Raw genomic sequence first — 23021 nt, 5'->3', positions numbered from 1 at the left:
GGGATCGTCTTCTATCGTCTTCTATTCCCTCTGGGATCGGTTATACTTTCTGTGTGGTCTAAATATAAATCTTAAGTTAAAACACAGCCACCTCTTTGACCCTATCCATTCTCGCACCCTCGTCAAACTTATCAAGGTTCCAGCCAGAGCCGATTGGATCCCCTAGAGCTCGGGTGCACGTAACCAGTTATTTAGTCTCGCAATTCAATGTCACTCGTGTATATCTCCTACTTGCTAAGTTGTTGATACAGCAGCGGCAACTCGGGTTAGATAGATAGGGACTCCCGAACATCTTCCGACAGCATGATTACATTGTCTAACATTCTTTTAAACTAAAACTTTAATGCGATCGGATATAGTTACATATTAAACTAAGAATAAATAATGTAATAATTAGTACGGTTCGTATTTATAAACACGATGTAACGTCTCTACCCTCACTCGGTGAGGTCACGTGGGTTTGTATGGTAGGATGAAGTAAAATAAGGTAATTCGATTGAAGTCAGGAATAATACAAAGTTGAGCACAAAGCTCCTATCTGATAGGCGAAGTTTTATCGCTATATAGGATCTCCCCGTCGTGGAGTCCTAAGAGGGGTCGGAGTCTTGGAGTCCCCGGAGTTCATCAGACTCTCCAGACTCCATCACGTGACCTAATTCAAAGTAAAAAACACCTTAGCACGTCATTACCGGACAACCCCTGGAACCGATTGTACGATCCCCAGAAAGACCAGTTCACACAAGCTGTGCTCCACGATTGCGTATCTGGTCAATTCATTTCCCGTCATCTTGGTTTCATCTCTGTGAGTTTGCCCATAACATCCAGCTTACTTGTACAAATACTCTCTCTTGGTCTCACGTCACCATTCTCCTCCTGGTTCACCACCCTATCCACTGCTATCTCCGCTTTTTTTCCTCGCTGGGCTTTCCTCGTCACTCTGGGGCCACTTCGCTGATCTTAGCGATGGGGTTTCCCGGAATGTAACATGTCTGGCTCCCAGCTCTGCCATTCTTTCTCTTTCATCCATTTCATCTTCAGATAATTCTACAATACGCTCTCCTGAACGCGTGGGTGATGGCATTCTTGCGGATCCTGTTCTTTCCTCCTCGACTTCTCGCACGTATCCAGTGCGAGGACTGGAAAAGCTTCGTTCACGCCTCTGTGGACAACGATGGTTTGATTCCGAAGCTCCTCTCCTCCCCTCCCACTCATCTCTTGATTGTAGGGCCTCAAACTCAGAGGCTGTTGGATACGGAGGCTGATTATCCCAGTGATCATCTCTGGAGCCAGTTTTGAGTGGTGATGGGGGAGTTGGAACTCGAGGAAGTTCGTTTCCCACTATCCATAATCAGTATTATGTCCAATGTTCTGATCGACGGTCTCACCTCTGCTGATTGTGTATTCATAGCTTTCCGCACTACTCAAACTTGGCTGGCGGAGTGTGTCCCTGCGATATGATCGTCTCGGATGTTCGACTGTGGTCTGCGGTTGCGGTGCTTCTGCTCGGTCCCAGTCGTCGACAAAGTACCTCGCCGCATCTTCATGTGAAAAGCCTTGAGCCTGGTCTCGTGCTTCGAGAGTCGTCCTGTCGACTCGTTCTTGTCGTCGACGATTCTCCTCGTCATTCCGAGGTCTTCTGTATTCATACCGCTCGGTTACCACAACTACTTCACTATCAATCTGTGGATTGATGACATGAGGAGCCTCCCAAGGTGCAGCACGTTCTCTTCGGCGACGACGCCTAGCTTCCGAAGAGTGAGATCCATTTGAACTCTGATCACGGAAGGTATGCTCCCGATTAGTGGGCTCGCGGATAGACGTCGAACGCTCATGGAAAGCGGGTTCAAGACTTGGGTTGGGTCTGCCAACACTCTCAGCTTCCTCGACTATGTATTCATGAGCACGTGGATTCCTGCTTTGGGGATGATCTCTGGGACCTTGTCTTGATACTCCAGCCGGTCTCTTCTCAAGAACTTCCTCCACAACATGGGCTGGGATTGTCCTGTACAGAATATCATCCTCATGTGCCCGATGATATCCCTCAGATACTTCCACAGGTTCGTCGTACTTGACCTCTTCCACGAAGTGGACTGGTATATTCTTTGGATATACTACTTTCTCAAATTCCCGATCGTGGTGGCTAGAAGCAAATTCGGCTCGTGTGTATTCCCTAGATGGGGATCTGCGTCGGGGCTGCTCGGTGGGCTGCACTTTCGGACGTCGTCCAGGCTTTTTGGCATTCTGATATCGATCTTGTCTCTCGGCTGCTGAGTGTGCTCTGCGGGGAAAAGCTCGTGAATCTAGAGACGAGGGTGGGCGGCTCGGACCGTCATACTCTTCTACCAGAATCTTTTCTCGTTTACGTCCTCTTAGCCATCGGTCATCGTCGGATATCTCCTCTTCGACTACGATGTAATCTTCCTTTGGATCAAAAGGTATGCCTTCAGTCTGTGGTAACGTTAGTAATGAAACCTCTAAAGGCCATGAATGGCTCGCCTTCTTTGCAGGTTTTGGCCTGCTTTGTTGCTTGCCAGCCTTCGATTTAGGAGACTCTGCTTCACTGGAGCTCTCCACCACTACCTTCTTTTTCTTCTTAGAGCTCACGTTCTTCTTTTTCTTAGCCCGCTTCTCCTTCCTACGCTCTTCTCGCTCAGTGGCGCTGGATTCACTGGTAGAGCTGACGTCCCTCTGACACTTTCTGCAGAACTCAGCAGGCGGAGTTTCCCCATCTCTGATCGGATGCTCCTGATGATATTTTCGAGACCGTAGCCTACCACAGTTGGCGCACACATGCTTGACAATCGTGATCGTTGTCTTTGTTGCTACCACCTTTTCGTTTTCTTTAGCTTTATCGGGCGAGCCCTTGTTGAAGTGAGTGTCCATTCTGACAAGTTGAGCTAATTCAGCCTCGGTAGCCTTGGTGTTTGGTCGTTGTTGTGGCTTTTGCTGTTCTGGAGGCATGAGAAAAGCCTGACCTTGTCCAGGATAGTATGGAAGAGGGTATGGCGGGTTGTATTGGGCAGGATTATATGGCTGCATTGGAGTCATCGGGACGAAGCCTTGTTGTGGGATTGGTGCCGTATAGTTGGGTGGAGGCGGGAGTTGTGGGACGTATGGAACTCCGTTGATGAGTATTGGACCTTTCCCACGCTCCACAGACCGAGCTCGTCTCCTAATGATTCGAGTCCTTGGACCAAAAGCTTCTCCTAGAAGATCTAGTGCGATGTCGGCTGTTCTCTCTCTCTTCTCTCTTGCCATAACCAACTTTCCATTCACTTTCGTCACGTAGGGCCTTCCTGCAGGGATAACCTTTCTGCTGGCGCTGGATTCATCACTGCTACTACTGCTACTATCCTCGCCGCGAGGAGCCTTATAACTAGAATCGAGTCAGTCAAAGCTATGAGAGAGCTCCGAACAACGGTGGGCCTGCAGCGCGCGGCGAAGGAGGAATTGGAATAGACAAAGGGTTGTGGGATTGCTTACACCGTGAGCATCGTGAATTGAGTCTCGCGATTGCCTCGCGACGGCAGAGGGTTTGGCAGCAGTGATTTGAAATGACGATCGATTCGTTGTTGTAGTTGCGAAATTTGTTGAAAGTTTGATGGCTGCGTTTCGAGGCGAGGAGACCAAAACACCACCCATCGGCTCAGGTTTGGAAGGTGCGAAAGTGAGCATGTACGCAATTTTCGGCATACAAAGACATATGCATTAATCTGAAAATTGGCGACCAATCCAAATTGTTTCAATTAACCACATGGTATAAATGAAGTTCGACGCTTGACAGTGCAAAGCTATGTAAACTTAATCGGAACAGCTTTCCCTACCGAATCTTGCCACAGGAGAACCGCCATCTTCGTCAACTGTCGAGAAATTTGTTCTTAATGTCTCTTATTTTATCATTTCTATGTTCGACACTGGATCCACTTTTGCAGCGCCCCCCAAACTTGCGATCTTGCACATTGTGTTCGGCCAGACTACAGGTAGTTGGAAAGGTAATTTGTTTACTACTTATGTATTGACTCAAGAGCAGAGGGGTGCACTATAAATTAAAATTGAATTCGAGTTCTCCATGGTTTCTTCTGACAAGTATATGTTGGACTGGAAGAGGAGTTTTGATCTGAGCAGAAATGCACGGCAATCTCAAAGTGCGTTCTATTGTAGCGGCATCTTTGGCAAGCTTTCCAACAAAGGCCTTACTGCCCGTACATCAAGTTAGCTAGAGATTGCCTAACGAGATAGAGTAGAATAAGAAATAAACCAAAAAAATATATAATTTCCCAAGGATTCTGGAACTTTGGAAACCCAAAATTTAGAGCTAGAGCCTTGCTCTCGCGTCAAGCTAAGCGAGTTTAAAAGATTTCTCGCGAACCTCGAACTTTCTTTCTTCTTACAACATCAGCACCAGCCTTCGAAATGGCATCGCAGGATCTCGCATCAGGACAATCCTGGCACGATAACGTTGCGGGATGGATAAAGGCGAAGGAAGAAGCTACGGCTGATACTCAACGTTTTACTCGTACCCTGAAGCGCCAACGATCAGATGACGACGTCAGTTCTGCTCTCGTGTCTGTCTTGAATCGCGTCAACATCGAAGCTGAAGGAGATGTGAAAGTCAAGCTTGAAGAAGAGGTTGGTCAATCACTCAGGTCTCATCAGAAGATCCAAAAGTAAATACTAACAGTGGGGCCAGGACTCCAAGGTTCCCTGTGACAGCCTCGATTACTCAAAGTTGGTTTATCCGAAGACATTGATCCGACGCAAGAATCGCGCTGGTCCCTTTGCAGAGCAATTTATGACTCCAGCTCTCTTCGCCAGCATCCTCGACCGCCACAACCGCCGATACAAGTTCACGATCAATCAGTATCATTGTGCTTGGGAGTACGCCGTGGAGAAAGAATGGCCCCGTGGAAAACTTGATATGAAAAACTTCAACGACAGTTATAGTACTTGGGATGAGGTTTCACGTCAAGACCAGCTTGACAAGGAGAAGTTGATGATTATGACGTCGGTAAGTAGGATGCATGCGAGAGAGATAATTAGCATCCGTCTGAAAAACATTATACTAACTCGAGGGTTTATCAGATCCAGGATAAGGACATCTTGACTTTTGACGATCGATTGAAGAGATCTCAGAACAACTTCGAGAAAAAATATAAGAGATTCGTCGAGCGTGGGGACATGCAGCAAGCGGCGATTTTGAGCAACCGATTAGCCAACAAGTTCAGGAGGCTTGGCCGTGAGCTTGATTCTGAGATTGTAGCTCGACCAGCCTCCAAGAGGGTAAAGTTAGACCACTAGAAGTTTAGGTCTCGATTGTACAGCAGCGTGTGGGACAATAAAAATAAATTCTGTGCCAGAATTTCCGGTGAGATCTGCTTTCGAAGTTTTGATCAAAAGCTTTCGGAACATACCACGTAGGCGTACCACGTGAATGCACTACGTTCCAGTTCGCTTACCTAGGTATGAATCGTCAAAATACCTAGCTCGAGTAAAAAGATGGAAGCAACAACACAGACACCCAAAAAAAATGGAAAATATAACTAGAAAAAATTAGACGAAAATGGATCCAGATATCAAAACTCAAGTCCAGCCCTTTAGATTATCAGACATCTGAGATGAGCTGCTATCGGGTCTGGCTCTAGAAAACCGGCGGGTTTTGAAGAACGACAAATTTTTGCTTGATTAGCACTATTAAGGAGGTACCGAAATCGCAGAACCTCGTCTGTTTGAGGCTAGCGTCAGATCTAGACGAAGCCTATCGACAACGATCAGCAAGCAGGGTAGCAGAGATGCAAGGACATTACGTAGCTGCAGTGTACTGCTTCTATCATGTTGCCCGTTTATGCATCCTATTAAATCATAGTCATGATCAATGAGGTGCAACATTTCCAATAAAATGATTACTAGAGCATAGGGAGATACGAGGGACTCAATGCAAATACAGATTCAGCGACTACGACACTAAAGGCCGAACGACAGTCTCACTACAGTGCATATCAACAACTCACTCGAGGCCACAAGAGAACGAGTATATTTCTACAAACTCGCTGGACTTTTAAGCCTTCCCAGTACAAACATGCGAGATATGGTACAAAAACAGCCTTCCCTTTTCCTTTCCCTGTTTATTCAACTCTCAGAACTTTTGGTCCTCTTCTCTTCGTCACCTTCTTCTTCTTGTTTCCTCTATCGAATGATGCCGCCGCCGCATGGTCTCTTCCTACGTTGTCAAGGTCCTTGACCTTGTAGATTCTGATGATCCAGTTCTCGCTCGTGAATGCCTCTTCAACAGTATTCAACGTTGGACCGACGTCTGGCATTCTGACACCACGGACACGGTCTTGTGCCTGTCCAGGTGGAAAGAGGGAGTTGTAATTGTAGTAGGACATCTTGTACCTGTATAATCGTCAGAAATTATAGATCAAAGAAAGCTGCGCAACTTACATCAAGCTGTTCTTCATGGTCTCAGTGGCACCCTCATCGACTCTGTACTCTCCTCTATCGGTGAAGAAGTCACGCTCCTTAACCTCATCAGGCCAGATACCTTCAGCGATTCTCACCATCCACAAGAACTTGTTGATATCATCTCCAGAATATCCTAGAAGACCACCAAAGACAACAAGAACGTAGTCGACTTCGTGCTGACGCATAATTGGGTAGCTGACTTCTTCGCGAGAGCTCATAGCCTTTCCGACTGTGGCAATGTGGGTGTTGTTCCAGGTGTTGTTGTCTACGAGGGTTGGCCTATCAGCCATTCCACCAATTTGGTAGCCATAATCCCACCACGACATAATCTTGGCGTCCTCGGCTGTGTTTTGTCGGAGCCATTGGTAAGCCTCTCTGTAGTCATCAATGATGTGTTGACTTCCATCAGGCATTCTGCTTGCCAAGACGACCGATGGAGAAGAGTAAGCATTGGAAGTGACCCACGTGCAGTGAAGCACAAATATCAGGAGATATGCAGTTAGAGCACTGACAACTGAGGTCTTGGAGAAAGTGGTGTAGATTCCAACAAGTGGTTTGCTGAGGGATCTGAGACCATCTTGCTTAGCAGCTTTCTTGCTTGAAGCAGGTGCACCGTTGGCTGCATCGATTTGGGAATCAGTTGGTTCAGCGGGTGACTTGATGGTAAGATACGTGTCGAGTAGGTTGGACAAAGCTAAAGCTGCGGCAACACAAACAATTGGTGTGAGAGTAAGCATCAATCGAACCATGACACCGGAGAAGTAACTAGCAAGGATCGCGTAAACGACAACGAATACTTGCTCATCCGCAAGCTTTTGGAAGCAAAGGTAAACACCTGCTGGGAAAAGCCAGATAAGCATATTTAAGTCGAAAAAGAACGCAGGCCAAGCCGTCGGTTGATGTTCGGACACGGAGGCAATGATTGGGATGTGAATCTTGGCGTATCCAGTATCCCAGAGAGAGTAAAATCGGCCAGTCCATGGTGCAATAACACCTGACACCGTCAAGAGGACCAGACCTCCGAAAGCAACGGCGAAAACCACGAGCACAAAGCCACGAAGTAGAGTCGTGAATTGCTTGCTTGGGACACCTGATCGGACGAACTCGACAAATCCGACCAATTGGAGGAGTCCGAAAACGCCTAAGAAAATCAGTGCCAAGCCAAAATTAAGGGGTCCAGCAAAGCTTACCGAGAGCAGACATATGCTCACTACTACGAATGGGCAAGAAACCCACGAATGGAATTTGCATGCTGGCCAACGTTCCCAGAGCATACCATGTGCAGTAGCTGACGTAAACTCTGGAGCTGAAACGTCCGATGCAGACAAGCACGAAAACGTGCAGCGGAATCAAGTTGGTGATGAAGACATATCCTCCCCATGCAGAAACCATGTATCCGTAGAATAGAGCACACCAGGCACCCCAGAAGATGGAGCCGACCTTGAGTGCTTTGATCCAGAGGAAGAAAGTAAAGACCAATAGGAAAATGGCAATTGCCTCGTTATCGTAGCTGCCAGCAACTGATCTCGAAATATAACCTGGGGCAATACCCATGAAAGCTGCTGCAAGAAGACCAGCAGAAGGAGATGTCGACATCTCGTTGGTGAAAAGATATGTTGCGTATGCAGTGAGGCCAGCGAAACCTGGTGCAAGAAGCACACAGATATTTCGAATATCGACCGGTATTGTAAGAGCTCGAAGAGCATGGTAAATCGCACCACTGGTCACCATAAGACCTGGGTAGAGTGTACCTCCAGTAACACGACCGAGAGGATGCCATGTTCGGTCATCAAACCAATCCCAGAAATCATAGAAGCCATGCTGTACAAGGTATTTCGTCGCTCGAAAGTTGAACCATGGATCAACTAAAGGTTGTCAGTTGATTGTACAGTCAATCTTGAAGATTCGAGGGTGAACTGACATTCGTGAATAATACTCTCGAATCCTGCACGTGGAACAATTAGCTACAATTCAACTATCCAACATTTACTCAAGCAATTCCACACAAGAAATATGCAGCATTGGTCTGAGAGCACTCACTAATCACAGAGAACAATCGAGACGATAATGCTGCTGCTGCTATTAAGCATAGAATTATCAATCGCAGAAGGCCTCTCGTATTTCTCCCGGTGCTGCCCTTGAAGAAGGGTTCTGCCAGCGATTCTGTCGCCATTTTGCTGGTTGATCGGCTGATCGAGTGATCAACTAATCGATTGATTAGAAAGGTGTCGCAGACGAAGTTGTCGCGGACGAAGAAGTTGTCGCGAATGAGGTTGAAATCATCAGTATATCTGTCCGCTGCTGTAACCGTGTCTTTGAGCTTCGCGGCCCGACAGGGATCAATCCCGAGCTAAGCAAAGCTTTCACGTGATGACCATCAAAATGATCAGGAAGCTTGCTTGGTAGAAGCAATTGTTGAGCTGAAGATGATAATTTGTATCTCTGCAAGTTAGTCCAAGTCAATTTATTTTTTGCGTAACAATAGAGTTGCTGGTCTATTCTGGCGTCGAAGCTGCATTACAGCGGCTCGGAAGAACATTTTTACATGGGCTTTGCTTCATTCACTCTTGAATGACATATACACAGCTTCCTATTCAATTGAGATTAGTGTTGCTAACTCGCAATTTACAAATTCGATCCAATTTTCGGATTCGATTATCCTCTCAATTGAGCTGCACAGTTCCAACAGCGTTAATGCAACCATTCAAGGCCAGATAGCTCCCAAGACTGACACTTGATTCATAGGTCTGCATAGAGACACTCGAATATCATGATATCGATACTAGGTTCAAGCATATCCTGCTGACTATTATAGCAACTTGACTCGAATCTTGAATGTCCCAGGAAGTTCGGCATGTTCTGGGATGGTTCCTTCACCTGTCAATACCACCGAGCAAGACAACATTCGCAGAATGGGAGAAAGATTCTCTCGTTACACTAGTGTACAATGTACATGAAGTATGCTAAGTGACATCTAAGGCTTTTGTATGGATCACGGCATCTCCCAAGGCAAAGCTTTCATGAATATAGCTCGCCCCTCACAGCTTTCTATCTCCGATCCCTCCGAACCACTTGTCATTACTCCTTCTTTATCATGTCTTTATGGGTTCTCTTTCGATAGGGTTTTCAGGTACGCCTCCAGATCAAATCGTGAGTCGTTTGGATCGCTTATGACTGTTTGTAAAAGGTCAGCATAGGATCGGAAAGTAAGTAAAATCAAGCATTGCATTATCCAGGACCATCTGCAATTAGATCCTAGACCAAAGGAGCCGCCACAGTAGTATGCGAAAGCATAGTCTCGCTCGTACGGGCATTGTTGGTCCAAGGGAAAAGAACCACAAAAAAGAGCCACATACCATCCCCTCCCTCTTTCTTAGCACTCGGTGGTGCGTTCTTTTTCGAGTATTCAACCTTCGCCTTCTCAATCAGTTCTTGCTTGTGTTCGTATTCTCTGTTGATCGCGGAGAGTTTTGCTGCTGTAGAGAGCTTTGCTTGGTGATAGAGCCCGTAGAAGATACCAGCGCCCAAAGCCGAGTATCGGAGAACCTGTAGATATAGCCATCAGCTGAAGCTCCTGCAAAAAGTGATTGACAGTGTTATGAAGCTTCGGCAACCGCAGATAAGGTCCTGAAGCCATGCGCGAAAAGATTCAACGTACGTTAACGCCAGTTGAAGCCATTGAGAAGCTTCTTCGCGACGAAGAGAACGAGAATATCGGAGGATCGAGTCCGGAACGAGCGCAATATGTCAAGGAGTATCAATTGACAGGTTATCGCAAAGGTGGGTATCACGGCTGTTGTAGAGAGAAATGCGAAGCTCTTTGAGAAGTTCGAAATATTCCGGACGAAGCTTGGAACTTCCCGATGTGCACGTGATTTCAATTAAATGAACGCGAACCACCTCCAACGACGCGATCAATGCATCACAAAGAAGAAAGCAAACGCATGTTATTCGAACTGGAATTCCTTGGAACGAGACTACACGACACCTGTTCTACTCAGCAACCTTGATCTGGGAATTCGACAGAAGCTCGCAGCTCTCACCGGAGATTAAAAGCCTCCTGTATTTCGACGCTCATCGACATGGGCGAGAGGCGCAAGCATGATGCAACAACGAAGAGATGAGATTCTGGCGAAGAAGGCCAAGCTCGCGGAGCTGAAGCGGCAAAGGGAACTCCGGACGAGGGAAATATCCACCAGTAGGCAGAGCATAGGTAGTTCCAGTGACGTGAATAAATCCAAGCTTCCTCCAACAAACGGGTACTGACAGACAATAGCTCACAGTTCCACCCGCAAGTCGAGCAGATAATCGCGAAGAATTAGACAAGTACATCTCGTCGATATTAGTGTCTGGAGATAAGAGTAGGCCAGGCTCGACTGGCCCTGGAGGAGCTGGTTCTCCGGCTCAGAAAGGCAGTCGTCCCAACAGCGTTCTAAGTGCTGGAGAGCTTAGCAACGAAAACTCGGAACCATCTGTTAACCATGCCCAACACCCTCAGTCCCTCTCGATATCTACCCAGACCCTCACGACCGTTCCTCTATCCACCGTCTACGAATTTCAACCATCACCAGTAAAGGAAGTCTTCTCTTACAGTAAAGGAGTACAAACGACAGAAGAATGGGGCACACAGACATCACGTCCAAAGGCAGTGGAAGATGAGGATGAAGACGATGGCGACTTACCCGTCACTGCAACGCCCAACAAGAGACTTAGTAGGCGAATGCGAGATCGAGAGGAAGAACTACGAGAGAACATTCGAAGGGAGATCGAGGAAGAGCTCAAGGCAGCCCAAGAGTTGACAGTGGATGGGCCTCTGAAGATCTCAACAAACACTGTCAAAGCCAATTTCCCAGCCAGAGCCCTCACAAGTGAAGAGCTGAATGCTGTCACATCATCTGATGATTTCATGGACTTCGTAGAGAGATCCAGCAAAGTCATTGAAAGAGCTTTGGATCAGGAATATGATATTTTGGCAGACTATGCACTCAGCGGAACGAACGGGGTAGAGGATGAAGACGACGTGTATGGCACAGGAAAAGGTCGCCGGAGAGTTAAGGAAGTTGCTCAATTCTACGATGAACGATGGTCGAAGAAGAGAATGGTCAGTGACATCAACTTCTCGCCCAAGTTTCCAGAACTCGTCCTTGCAGCATATACCAAAAATCCTTCGGCACCGCATGAACCAGATGGACTTGTCCAGGTATGGAACATGCATCTCCACGATCGACCAGAATTTGTGTTTCACGCACAGTCAGATGTTTTAGCGGCCAAATTCTCACCATTCCACCCAAATCTCATTATTGGAGGGTGCTACAGCGGCCAGGTTTTGCTCTGGGACACGAGAGCCAAATCATCACCAGTACAAAAGACGCCTCTCACGGGCTCAGGACACACTCACCCTATCTACTCCGTCGACATAGTTGGCACTCAAAATGCCAACAACATCATTTCCTGCTCAACCGATGGCGTCGTCTGTGGCTGGACGGTAGACATGCTTGCTCAACCACAAGAACTCCTCACACTCACCACTCCACCACCTGCCAAGACTGAAGATCTCTCTCCAACATGTATGGCCTTCCCGCAAACGGATCCAACTTATTTCCTCGTAGGTTCCGAGGAAGGCACAATCTTCCCCTGCCACCGCTATGATCGTGCTGGGGCGAAGGCAGGAGTCGATCAACGAGTCAGCTATCGTGGTCATGCAGCACCAGTTATGTCTATTGACTTTCATCCTGCCAGAGGACCAGTTGATCTTGGCGATCTCGTCCTCTCTTCCTCCCTTGACTGGAGTGTCAGGCTGTGGAAAGTCCGTGCACCTGCTGCAACATCCACAACTGGAATCACAGGCGAGGGCCACTCGGTGATCCCTATCCTCGACTTTACCCGTGAAGATGTCGTCTACGACGCTGCATGGTCGCCAGTAAAGCCTGGTGTGTTCTCTCTAGTTGATGGTGCAGGCAATCTCGAAGTCTGGGACATTACTGTGGATATCGAGGTCCCGCTTTCCAAAGTCTCGCCCAGTAGCAGAAAGGGAGGAAGAAGCATGATGTCAAAGAGTCTAAATAAGCTTGCTTGGGAAGAAACAGAAGGCAAGAGAATAGCAACAGGGGGTATCGACGGTACTGTCACTGTATTTGAAGTCGGCCCTGATCTAGGAGGCAAAGAGAGTGCCAGAAATGAAGAGTGGACAAATGTCAAGAAACTCATTGCGAGATTGGAAAGTACGGCTGCTGGAGTGGTCGCTAATGGCGTGAACGGGGTATAGGCTACAGTACATACTCTGAGGAGATATCGAGAACAGATGGAGGCAAGATTCCGATCATAAGTGCTGTATGGTAGATGTGGCGTTGCGTGTGCATATACCCCAACCAAATCGAGGTTTTTCATTTGTTATTGCATAGGCATTAGTGGTTGCGCATCAAACAGATCCTTTGTCTCCAGTCTCCTTTTCAATACTTGCACTTCTTGTTTCTTCCCGACTTGATCATCTCTACTTCACTGCTCTCACTTCTGTCCCGCACTTGCCATGTCAGTCACGAAGTTGCAGTTGGGGGCCAAATTGTGCCTCTTCTCTCACTCCACAATTAGACTAGCCCACTCAGTTCAAGCCAGCTGAAAATATTGGCGATTACTGACTGCATTACGGAGATTAAGTAATCCCATTATGGAAGTTAGACAAGGCGACTTTGAGCAGAGTCTCGTGTGTGAAACGACCTTTTCGGTAAGCTCGCGCCACCCCCCTTTTCCACAGACAATCCTAGCAAGAGATTTCGCCCTGCTGTGGTGGCAATAGGACGCCACTGCACTCGATCTGGAACGTTCTTCGCGAGGGGGACTTTATATGCAGGAACGACAGGAAAACTCTTTATTTGAGCACTGATGGCTTTTCAAGATTCCGCATCTCGAGTCGCATCCTGTGGCTACTCAGCCTTAGCCGTGCGACCCTCTAAACGCTCACTGAGTTAACTTGGGTCCAACGGTCTCATGGCAGGTAAGGATTGTCACTGAGCCCCTAGATGATCGCCGAACACTTGGTCGTTCTATGACTTTGCAGCAGTACATGTTGATGAACCATCCCTAACTATCAGACTCTGCAGAGAACAACCACTCTCGTTAACATCCCAGCTTATTGTCGCAACTACATACTCTCGTTCATACCTGTACCGCTCACATCTCGTATATTCTTTCCGGCAAATTTGATCATTTTTGTTGATCAAGAATATTGTACGCTAATGTCCTCACCTCGATCCTACTATGCCTTGGTTTCTAACCTCTGTATACCAGTGCCAAGCTTGGACGAACACTACTGTCGATTGTAGTCCCTTGGAGTATGGTACTTTTCAATCAATGCCGACATTGCTGGCCGAGGGGTAGGTGTACCAACCCACCTTTTGACACATCCCAACATCATCCAAGGTTGTTCTGTCCTTCGCTATTGGACTGATGCTAACCGTGATCGTCGGCATCGTCGACCTCAGTGTACAAGCCGCAGAATATACTGGTGTCAATGTGGAGGGAAAAAGTAAGCTTTTCAACCAGGGCCGTTGTCTCTTACTAGCATGTCGATTCAAGGTCAGAACACCAGAGGAAGGGCATCCTCGATACTTTCCTCATCGGTCTCAGCGACATACAAGCCATCACCGGTCTCGCTCTACTCATCGTCACGTAGTTCTGTACTACATGTACTATCTCGGCATACCACTATGATCTCGTCTGCGAGATGGTGTTGATGTCTCTAATCGTCCATTTCTGCACAATGACCATCATTGAACACTACTTCAATGTCCGGTATCTGGCCATTATATGCACAAGCCTCGTCACGGTGAACTTCATCCTCGGTATCGCATTGTTGGTCCACAACCAATACATCATCCATCCTAGGGTCCTCTCTAGTATTGCCAGCAGTCTGCTTCATTATTGTCTTATATTCCGGTTTTTACCCTACATTCTATTTCAAAAATAATACTTAATCTTTTTTCCGAGTCAAAACTATGACCTGTCCAGTATTGTACAATCTGCCTCGCTTGCTTTGAGCAAACAACCTCTTTCCCTCCTGCTTCCCTACTCAGCAATAACCTCAACAACAACCTTCCCCACCCCACCCTTCCCTTTCATCACCCTCCCACACTCCTCCCTAATCCCCACCAAATCCCTAAACTTCAACACCTTCCCCACAACCGGTCTAATCTTGTGCTCTTCTACCCACGTCCTAACTCTCTCCAACTCGCTCCCATTAGCTTTCATCAATACACTATCATAGTTAACACCTGATCTGCCAACCCACCATCTGGTGAGATTATCTATAAGATCGAGAAGTTTCTCAATGAAGCGATTGATTGCTGAGCTGATATTCTTGAGATTCCGGCCTGACGGTGGTGATGGACCAGCGCAGGTTATTATCATGCCGCCTGGTTTGACGAGCGGGAGCTGTGATTTGGTCAGCAAGAAATGATATTGATGGACGGCAAAGTACCGTGGAGAACATAGAACCAATAGTATCGATCAAGACATCTACCGACTTAAGCGGTACCGCCTTCTTCAGATCCGTTTTCGTATAATCAACAACTAGGTAGGTAGTCTCCAATCAGCGATCTCTTCAAAATGCGCGAAAGATTTCAGATAACTCACCCTCATCCACAACACCCTCGCCTACCAACCCATCTACCAAACCTACCTTCCTCGTCGACACACTCGTACACACCCTCTGCGCCCCATAAACATTCTTCGCCATCTGCACAGCAACCGAACCCACACCACTAACTACCTCCTCACACTCATCAGCTCCCTTCTCCCAAACTTTAAAAAAGAGAAGAGAAAACTCACGACCCGCAGTAACCCAAACAGCCTTCCCCTCCACACCCCCGGGGATCCTCTCAAACATCTGCACGGCCGTCAAACACACCAACGGCAAGCTCGCCGCTTGCACAAAGGTTAAATTCCGCGGTTTGAGAACCACTAGATCCTCAGTACTCTTCGCGTACTCGGATATTGAGCCGTTGCCGAATCCTTCTATTGACTGTTAGTATAAGTCGGATGGAAAGGGGAGAGAGGGAGGGAGGGACCAGCAGTCTTAAAAGCTAGACAGCAAAACACTTCATCGCCAATTTTAAATTTCGTAACTGACGCCCCGACGGCGGATATTGTGCCCGCGAGGTCGTAGCCGATTTTGAAGGGAAGACTTGACTTTGTTTCAGCCTTTTCATCTTCTGGTTTGTAAGAGACAGGAAATATAAAGGACTTACGGAACATTAAAAGCTGGCCAATACCGGCCCTGAGCGCCCCCGATGTCTGTTGGGTTGATGGCTGCGGCGTGGACTTTGATTAGGACTTCGTCGTCTCGTGTGAGGTTTGGGGTGGGGAGGGGGAGGAATTGCCATTTTGAGGGGGGGCCGAAGGAGGGGGTGCAGAGGGAGAGCATTGTTTCTGGGGGAGGAGACATTTTTGGAGATGATTGTTTGAGAGATTTGGAGATTTAGTAATTTTATATGCGTGAAAACATCGTGAGTGAATGTGGGGAGAGGAAAGAAGGGACGTGTGGGATGTTGTTTCGGAATTGTCGTCGGGGGAATGTTTGGCCGAGTTTGGATGTGGGAGAATATGGAAAGAGAGAACTTTGAGAATCAAGAACAATTAGAAAGGAGCTGGAAACTCTGGTAGGAAATTGCAAGATTTATGGTGAATGACGAAATTATCAAGCGGGGACAATTAAAAAGATTGTGAATATATTGCAGCTTGCAATCCAGCAACTGAACAGCAGTGGTATTTCTAGCTACAACTGTCTATGAAAATCTATCTATCCTCTATACATAATCTTTCACATCTACAACTGAGCCGTGAACTCCTTGCTAAATGGCCAATCAATATACCCATGCTTCTCTCCCTTGTTGTAAAACAAATTTCTATCATAAGGCGTGAACTCGATGTTGTTCTTTATCCTGTAAACCAGATCCGGATTCGCAATGAAGTGTCGTCCAAACACAATCGCAATATCTTTCCCCTTGTATTCCTCATCTGCTGCCGTCTTCGCAGAAGCTGCTGTGAAGCCACCAGCGATCAAGACCGGACTCTGATTATCCCAAACATCGATCAGGAAATCAACCTTCTCCGTAGACTCAACCTCCGCATTGCCTTCAATCCTCGATTCCACAACGTGGATATATGCCAACTTCAACTTCTTCAATTCAGAAGCATAGTACGAGAATTGAGGTACGGGGTCCTTCATCCCCATTCCTTGGAAGGACGAATAAGGACTCATCCTGATACCAGTCTTCTCTGCACCCACAGCCTCAACGACCGCCTTTGTAACCTCCAATCCGAACCGGGCTCTATTCTCGATGCTCCCTCCGTACGAATCGGTTCTCTGGTTCGACACATCTTGCAGGAATTGATCAATCAGGTATCCGTTCGCGCCATGGACCTCCACACCATCGAAACCAGCAGCAATAGCGTTCTTGGCTGCTTGTGCGTACAGACCAACGTATTCCTTGATCTCCGTCTCGGTTAACGGTGTAGGTTTGGCTCCGCCTTCGAATGGGATATCGGATGCGCTCTTGACTTCATATTTATCTCCAAACTCTTTCTTGAGTTGCTTGGGATTCGATGCTCGGCCCAGCGCCCAAAGCTGGAGGAAGATAAAGGAGTGCTTTTCGTGTACGGCGGCTGTGACTTTCTTCCATCCTTCGATTTGTGCTTGAGACCATATTCCTGGCGCGTTGCCGTATCCGCTTGCTTGGGGAGCGATGAAGGTGGCTTCGGTGATAAGAAGTGTACCTGGCGATGAAGCTCGTTGGGCGTAATATTCTGGGACGAAGGAGAGAGGGACGTGGTTGTCGTCTGCGCGGAATCGAGTAAGGGGTGCCAGAACGAGGCGGTTCTGCAACTGAAGATTGCCTAGCTTCAAGGGCTTGAAGAGAGTGGAGGACATGATTGCTTTGATTGGGGTAGTGGACTGCTGTTAATTGGGTACCTAGCAGAACAACTGAAGAAACTGAATAGGATGTAGAGAAGGAATTGACTTGTAGAGTGAATGAGGGGTTCTGGAGGAGGGGCAAAGGTGTTTTATATATTCCTCACTTTTCTGCATGGGGTTCCTAGCCACTCCGGCACTGCATTGCATTGCGTGCGCAAGGCACGACTTCCTGCCTTGATTGCTAAGCGGCTTCGGACATCCAACATTATGGATCAATCTCTGGCAGAGTGTCCACTCACAGCTGTTCTGGATATCCTCGGAATGTCTCGTCGTCGTCGTCCTTGGAAGTATTATTAATCAAACTTTTGTGGGAGTACCGTGTATGACGTTGATGTGACCCTAGCAAGTGATTTTTGCGAGCTTTGCTCTCTTCGCAGAAAGGTCGGGAAGTGCACGGCTATTGCGGAAATAAACGGCCGCTGCTGGTTCAAGCCAATCGATGACATGACATTTGTCCTTTCTGAGAATAACTGCTCTCCATGTCAGCACTCTATATTGACCTGCTTCGAAACTGGGCCAATTCCGAATTTCAGTTCCAAGTGTTGATATGCTCGAATACTAATCTGGCCGAGTGCAATCAATGGAGTACACAACCTTCATCGCATATATTGACCAAGCACGTTCCAGGACGTCTGACCAGCTGTGACCTTCCATTTCCATATGCTCCATGGCTGATTATGTTGGTCATGATTCGTGAGACTGACAAATGGTATATGGTGTGAGGGAATTGTGTTGGACTGCCTGCGGCGAAGCAATGCCAGTATTCGTCGCACAGTCTCTGCAGGAAGTTTACCCAGCTTCATTCATCAATACCTGAATTGAAGCCAATATCGGCCGACATTTCAAAGAGGTTGAGTATCTTTTGGAGGAAAGAGATGTCGGCCGAGAATTAAAGAAAGCTTGTTTCTTAAATTTCATGTAAGCCGGAGATCAAGTCCAGGACACGTGAATTATCTCACATTTTCCTTAAGCTTCTGTTTCGACGATCAAGGGACTAGGTAGTGGGCGAAGAGTCTTGAATTGGAGTGCTCTTCACATCCAACTTGAACTTACCGCAGATATACTTTCAGGTACTTGAGATGCAGAAAGGGGCAAGGGCAGCGAAGCTATGATTAGCGAGACCAATCACAGCACGAATCGTATAACTAACCAAGAAGGATCAAACTTCACCTGGAATCTCTCACTTCATCGTTTTCTAACCTCCCATATCTCGTCATCATTTCCCTTCTTGTCACTCTCTTGGACTCACTCTGAAGAACCACAGTCCCTCTCCGCTTCACAGAACCATCTCTTCATTACCACATCGAACCAAAAACGTGTTCTTCAGCCTCATCCAACACCTGACATGGCCCATTAACCCACCATCTACCCCGGATTCTCCCCACCTCCACTATGGCACTCATCTCCCGCTCCTTCAGACGCAGATACATCCGGCCCCGCGCCATCCTCCTAACCCTCACTCTCCTCTTCCTCTTCGACGCTTACCTCATAACCTCCTTCCGGCCCCCTCCCACCCGCTCCACCACCCTACCCTCTCATCTCAAAGACAAGAAAATCTTCATCGCGTCCATCCACCGGAATTCGGAGTACATGCTTCGCCTCTACTGGAACTCTGCTCTACTAAGACTATGCGAGCATCTGGGGCCCAAGAATGTCTATGTGTCGATCTTGGAGAGTGGCAGTTTGGAGGATACGAAAGGTGCGTTGAGGGATTTGATGGGGAAATTAAATGAGATGGGGGTCCAGAACCGAATTGAGTTGGGGATGGATGTTAAAGAGCAGGTTGCTATGCTGAAAGAAGTGCCCGAAGATCCGGATGCGAGGCAGGGTTGGATTTTCACGGGGAGAGGACAGAGGGGATGGGAGGTGAGGAGAATTGCGTATCTGGCGGAGCTCAGGAATAGGGCTATGGAACCGCTTGAGATGATGGAGAAGGAAATGAAGTTTGATACCATTCTTTGGATCAACGATGTTGTTTTCACCGTGAGTCACGTGTCTTGACATTCGGCCTCCGAAGGATGCTGATGACGGGTAGTCCGAAGATGTTACGACGTTGCTAGCTACGAGGGATGGCGATTATGCTGCGGCTTGTGCATTAGACTTCTCGGGCAACGCCGAGATGTAGTAAGTCCCCCTTTATCATACATACCAAGGATCTCGCTAATTCCTCCCAGCTACGACACCTTTGCCCTGCGCGATTCCTCAGGCTTGAAATCCGCCACTGGTACATGGCCTTATTTCAGTTCCCATCGCTCTCTCCGAGCCCTTCAATCCTTGGTGCCGATCCCGGTCCAATCCTGCTGGAATGGGTACGTCAAATGATGCCCCTATTTGCAATCATCCTAGGTGTCAAGATCTTCGAGGTCATCATCTCAAAGAAGATGTTTCTCCGCTTCTAAATCTCTGTCAAAAATGTATATACTGATTTGTCTATAGTCTAATCGCCCTAGACGCCACCCCGTTCTACACCTCACCCATCGCTTCCTCCGCGGCCTCCCCGCCCAAATCAGCACTCAAATTCCGCGCCTTACCAGACAGCTTAGCGAAATCCCACCTCGAGGCTTCGGAGTGCTGTTTAATCCACGCTGACAACCCTTTACGGGACACTAAAGGCGTATTCCTGAATCCCAATGTGAGGGTTTCGTACAACGCTAGCACGTACTCTAAGGTCAATTGGGGCGTAGAGGTCCGGGCGGATATGATGGATATCGTAAATGGCGTGAAAGGCGGGGATGGGAGGCTGTGGCCGGGGAGTGCGGAGATGGTGAGGGGGTTGTGGAGGAATAGGGCTGTGCGGTGGATGGGATGGGTGAAGGTTTGGAGTGAGAAGAGGGTTGTGGAGAGGAGGGTCAGGAAGTGGATTTCGCAGGGGAAGAAGGCGACGGTTATGGAGAAGAGGAGTGATGTAGGGATTGAGTGTATGGTGAATGAGATGCAGGTTTTGTATGAGAGTGGGTGGCAGCATGTTTGAGGGGTGGGGTTGAGGAAAAGTGAGCATTGCATGGCTGGGAGGGAAAAGGAGTTTGTTGTTGTCTCCTTGAGAGACTTTACTATATTGACATGTACAACTCTGTAGTGATAACCGAAACTTCGATTTCGATGAGTAGCCTTGGGAGTGATATACTAGTTGCGGGAAGCTCAATTCATTTCCAAGCAACCACAAGTCAGACTCTAACACCACTCATCCATCTCTGAAGGCGCTTCTCAAAACTCTCATCCCATCTACACTTACACAATCCTTAGCCTTACCTACCCAAACAGATCCAATCATCCAACAACAATAAAAGCATTAGAACAACAGCCATCCCCAACCCCTCAAGCCCAAGCTCCAAGTCCCCAAGACATCAAACCTGAGACAAAAAAGAACTTTTCCAGAAGAAGTGGCATGACATCCGCCCTGACATGCCATCCATTCATACAATGCAGGTGAAGTGGACGCTCGGAAAAACATGGCGTGATATCCACCACTACCTGCAGCTTTGTATCGTTTTCTAGCAGAACTAAGAACTTTCCCCTCGTTCTCTTTCTCACTTCACTGTGGAAGGAAATATGAGATGATACGGAGGAGTGGTACATAATTCAGTTGACGTCGACTTAAACACCAAACTAACTCCACATCACTCCCTGTTCAGATACCTCTCTCAACATACATCATCTATCCACAACCCTCAACAACAACAACCGGCTCCCGTACCCCGGGATTCGCAACGAAAAAGAAATCCAGACGAGAACAGTAGAAGCAAAAGCAGTGGAATGAAACACCACATCCATCCTCCCTATTTGCAGGCGTGATCTTGTACCAAGATTCGCTCGCTCGTCGGTCAAAGATCATGTATGTACGTACCCTCCCGAGTATATGCATGCCATCTCCCGAGAACGGATCGATCGATGGGTGGATGATGGAAGGGTCCCGGGAATCGGGTCGGAGGGGAGTTTTCTAGTTTTGCATTCCGTGGAGATGTGGAGGGTTTGGGTACGAGATACGGGTGTTGAAAAGATGAAAGTGGAGTGGAGTGGAAGAAAGAGACCTGGCTAAGCCATCCATCACGCGGGGAGGGATAGAGAACATGCAGTCGATCGTGCTTTGTTTGCATAAATAATGTTTCTGCCTGACGACTCCATAGCAAAGCTCCATGGTGGAGGGAGGTCTGTGGGTTGTAAGACGTGCAGAGGGCGTGTGGGGAGCGCAAGGATCACTCGATTCTGCCTCGGGGTAAAGTTAAGCTTAAGCTTTGACGAAGGAAGCCTGCTGTGGCAGAGCATTCATTTTCCAGCTGGGAGGGAAACTAGAGGCGGGGACGAGAGCCAAGAGTAGATGCGCTACTTGCAGCATCTGGTACAGCTTCTCCGATCACGGCCTCAAAAGTTGTCGAACCGCATATACTTTAACAAAGTACTCTACTGTACCGTACATGCAATAGAGTAAAGATCAAAAGTGGCATGGCGGTGCAACGTGGTATCAGGGACCAGCCAGCCAGCCGGTTTGCAAATAAACCCATTTACCGGCTGTAACAGAGGCGTCGGTCCCTGATGTCGTGATCGATATACACACAGACGGACGGGACAGCGAGAAATTTTGTGTTTGCATTGATGAGCTGGAAGTCGTGTGCTAAGGTTATTCTGGCAACAATTTTGTTTGGAAGCAGAACAGACATAGAGTTGTATTCAGCCTCAACCTGCCACCCATGGAGCAAGTAAGAGCAAGAAGAATCCCTGATGTGGGGCTTTCCAACCCGTCCTTTGGAACCCAGACACACTCTCTGCTCCTCGTGAGATAAATTGCACCTTCCTCCCCTTTAGCCTGTACCTTCCGACAGACATGTGGCATAAATGAATGAATGAATGATTAACAAGCGGAGATCATCAACGCATTGAAGAAAAAGAGAGACAGGAAGAAAGACCCGGAGTCTGCCTGCCGCTAATGACGTGCATGCATCCTCGCATTCATTTCATTCATTCGCCGGGATGGAGTGAGTGGTTGGTTGGTTGGTTGGTTACCTCTGCTCCCTCCCGTCGTGAAGAGATATAGAGTTGCACGTTCAGGTACCAGACGGGAAATCAAAATCTTGTGCTCATGAACCAGAAACGAAGAACGAGGTACGAAGGAAGTAGGATACGGAAACGCCATTCTTCCATCCATCCATCTCTCCGTTCGATCGTTTCTCCTCAACAAAAAAGAATTTACAGGAGAATCCTTGGATGATGCAAGAGAAAAATGACTGATTGGTACTGTAGAACGTTCAAATTTGAATCGCGGCCAATGAAATAATTTCGTGTTACCATCCCATCCCATCGATCCCCTTAATTCCAAGACGGACCGACTTTCTGGAATGAACTGCTCTGCTCTCGTCCAACAGTCCATTGTACGTGCCATCCGATTGAAATGCAGTTTACGAGCTACCCAATCCAATCAAGTCCAAACTCCTCCATTGAGCCTCCTCCTCCTACTTACCTTAAAGCTTCGCACGTCGTTCGCACATGGCTGCCCCCTCCCCTCCCCTCCCCTCCCCATATTACTTCTTCCCACCAGCGAGCGGCTCAGGATAATGATAAAAAATATAAAAAAAGAAGAGTGATCATCCCCACGATT

General features: G+C 47.7%; 8 protein-coding genes across 8 annotated transcripts; 3 read left to right on the top strand and 5 right to left on the bottom strand.

Annotated features, from left to right (window-relative positions):
- Nucleotides 1-886: 886 nt before the first annotated feature.
- On the bottom strand, nucleotides 887-3494 carry LY89DRAFT_674570 (uncharacterized protein; the record flags this gene model as incomplete). The annotated part of the gene is made up of 3 exons (XM_018213449.1): nucleotides 887-1338; nucleotides 1386-3376; nucleotides 3484-3494. The coding sequence occupies 3 exons, from the start codon at nucleotides 3492-3494 to the stop codon at nucleotides 887-889; spliced, it is 2454 nt and encodes an 817-aa protein (XP_018065589.1).
- Nucleotides 3495-4413: 919 nt separating this feature from the next.
- LY89DRAFT_723069 (uncharacterized protein) lies at nucleotides 4414-5298 on the top strand (the record flags this gene model as incomplete). Its single annotated transcript, XM_018218785.1, has 3 exons — nucleotides 4414-4629; nucleotides 4691-5008; nucleotides 5083-5298. 3 exons carry the CDS (start codon nucleotides 4414-4416, stop codon nucleotides 5296-5298), a joined length of 750 nt encoding a protein of 249 aa, XP_018065588.1.
- A 642-nt stretch (nucleotides 5299-5940) lies between these two features.
- LY89DRAFT_625745 (STT3 subunit of Oligosaccharyl transferase) lies at nucleotides 5941-8874 on the bottom strand. Its single transcript, XM_018211086.1, has 5 exons — nucleotides 8503-8874; nucleotides 8384-8407; nucleotides 7653-8327; nucleotides 6442-7603; nucleotides 5941-6393 (listed from the first exon to the last, which is right to left on the bottom strand). The coding sequence occupies exons 1-5, from the start codon at nucleotides 8633-8635 to the stop codon at nucleotides 6123-6125; spliced, it is 2265 nt and encodes a 754-aa protein (XP_018065587.1). The 5' UTR covers nucleotides 8636-8874; the 3' UTR covers nucleotides 5941-6122.
- A 557-nt stretch (nucleotides 8875-9431) lies between these two features.
- LY89DRAFT_689130 (putative ATP synthase subunit E, mitochondrial) lies at nucleotides 9432-10275 on the bottom strand. Its single transcript, XM_018215849.1, has 3 exons — nucleotides 10121-10275; nucleotides 9819-10008; nucleotides 9432-9636 (listed from the first exon to the last, which is right to left on the bottom strand). The coding sequence occupies exons 1-3, from the start codon at nucleotides 10139-10141 to the stop codon at nucleotides 9563-9565; spliced, it is 285 nt and encodes a 94-aa protein (XP_018065586.1). The 5' UTR covers nucleotides 10142-10275; the 3' UTR covers nucleotides 9432-9562.
- A 104-nt stretch (nucleotides 10276-10379) lies between these two features.
- LY89DRAFT_625739 (cytoplasmic dynein-like protein 1 intermediate chain 2) lies at nucleotides 10380-13082 on the top strand. Its single transcript, XM_018211085.1, has 2 exons — nucleotides 10380-10689; nucleotides 10739-13082. Exons 1-2 carry the CDS (start codon nucleotides 10564-10566, stop codon nucleotides 12725-12727), a joined length of 2115 nt encoding a protein of 704 aa, XP_018065585.1. The 5' UTR covers nucleotides 10380-10563; the 3' UTR covers nucleotides 12728-13082.
- A 1441-nt stretch (nucleotides 13083-14523) lies between these two features.
- LY89DRAFT_595415 (putative alcohol dehydrogenase) lies at nucleotides 14524-15880 on the bottom strand (the record flags this gene model as incomplete). Its single annotated transcript, XM_018209856.1, has 6 exons — nucleotides 14524-14889; nucleotides 14936-15027; nucleotides 15091-15222; nucleotides 15286-15468; nucleotides 15525-15640; nucleotides 15705-15880. 6 exons carry the CDS (start codon nucleotides 15878-15880, stop codon nucleotides 14524-14526), a joined length of 1065 nt encoding a protein of 354 aa, XP_018065584.1.
- Nucleotides 15881-16224: 344 nt separating this feature from the next.
- On the bottom strand, nucleotides 16225-17434 carry LY89DRAFT_689128 (FMN-linked oxidoreductase). Its single transcript, XM_018215848.1, has one exon. It carries the CDS (start codon nucleotides 17384-17386, stop codon nucleotides 16283-16285), a length of 1104 nt encoding a protein of 367 aa, XP_018065583.1. The 5' UTR covers nucleotides 17387-17434; the 3' UTR covers nucleotides 16225-16282.
- A 1006-nt stretch (nucleotides 17435-18440) lies between these two features.
- LY89DRAFT_689123 (uncharacterized protein) lies at nucleotides 18441-20581 on the top strand. Its single transcript, XM_018215847.1, has 4 exons — nucleotides 18441-19414; nucleotides 19467-19555; nucleotides 19606-19740; nucleotides 19868-20581. Exons 1-4 carry the CDS (start codon nucleotides 18824-18826, stop codon nucleotides 20400-20402), a joined length of 1350 nt encoding a protein of 449 aa, XP_018065582.1. The 5' UTR covers nucleotides 18441-18823; the 3' UTR covers nucleotides 20403-20581.
- The last annotated feature ends 2440 nt before the right edge of the window (nucleotides 20582-23021 follow it).

The sequence above is a fragment of the Mollisia scopiformis genome, assembly GCF_001500285.1.
Source record: "Mollisia scopiformis unplaced genomic scaffold LY89scaffold_24, whole genome shotgun sequence".
NCBI lineage: Eukaryota > Fungi > Ascomycota > Leotiomycetes > Helotiales > Mollisiaceae > Mollisia > Mollisia scopiformis.
Note: the sequence above shows the minus strand (reverse complement) of the source record. Positions and strands in the feature narration are given on the sequence as shown.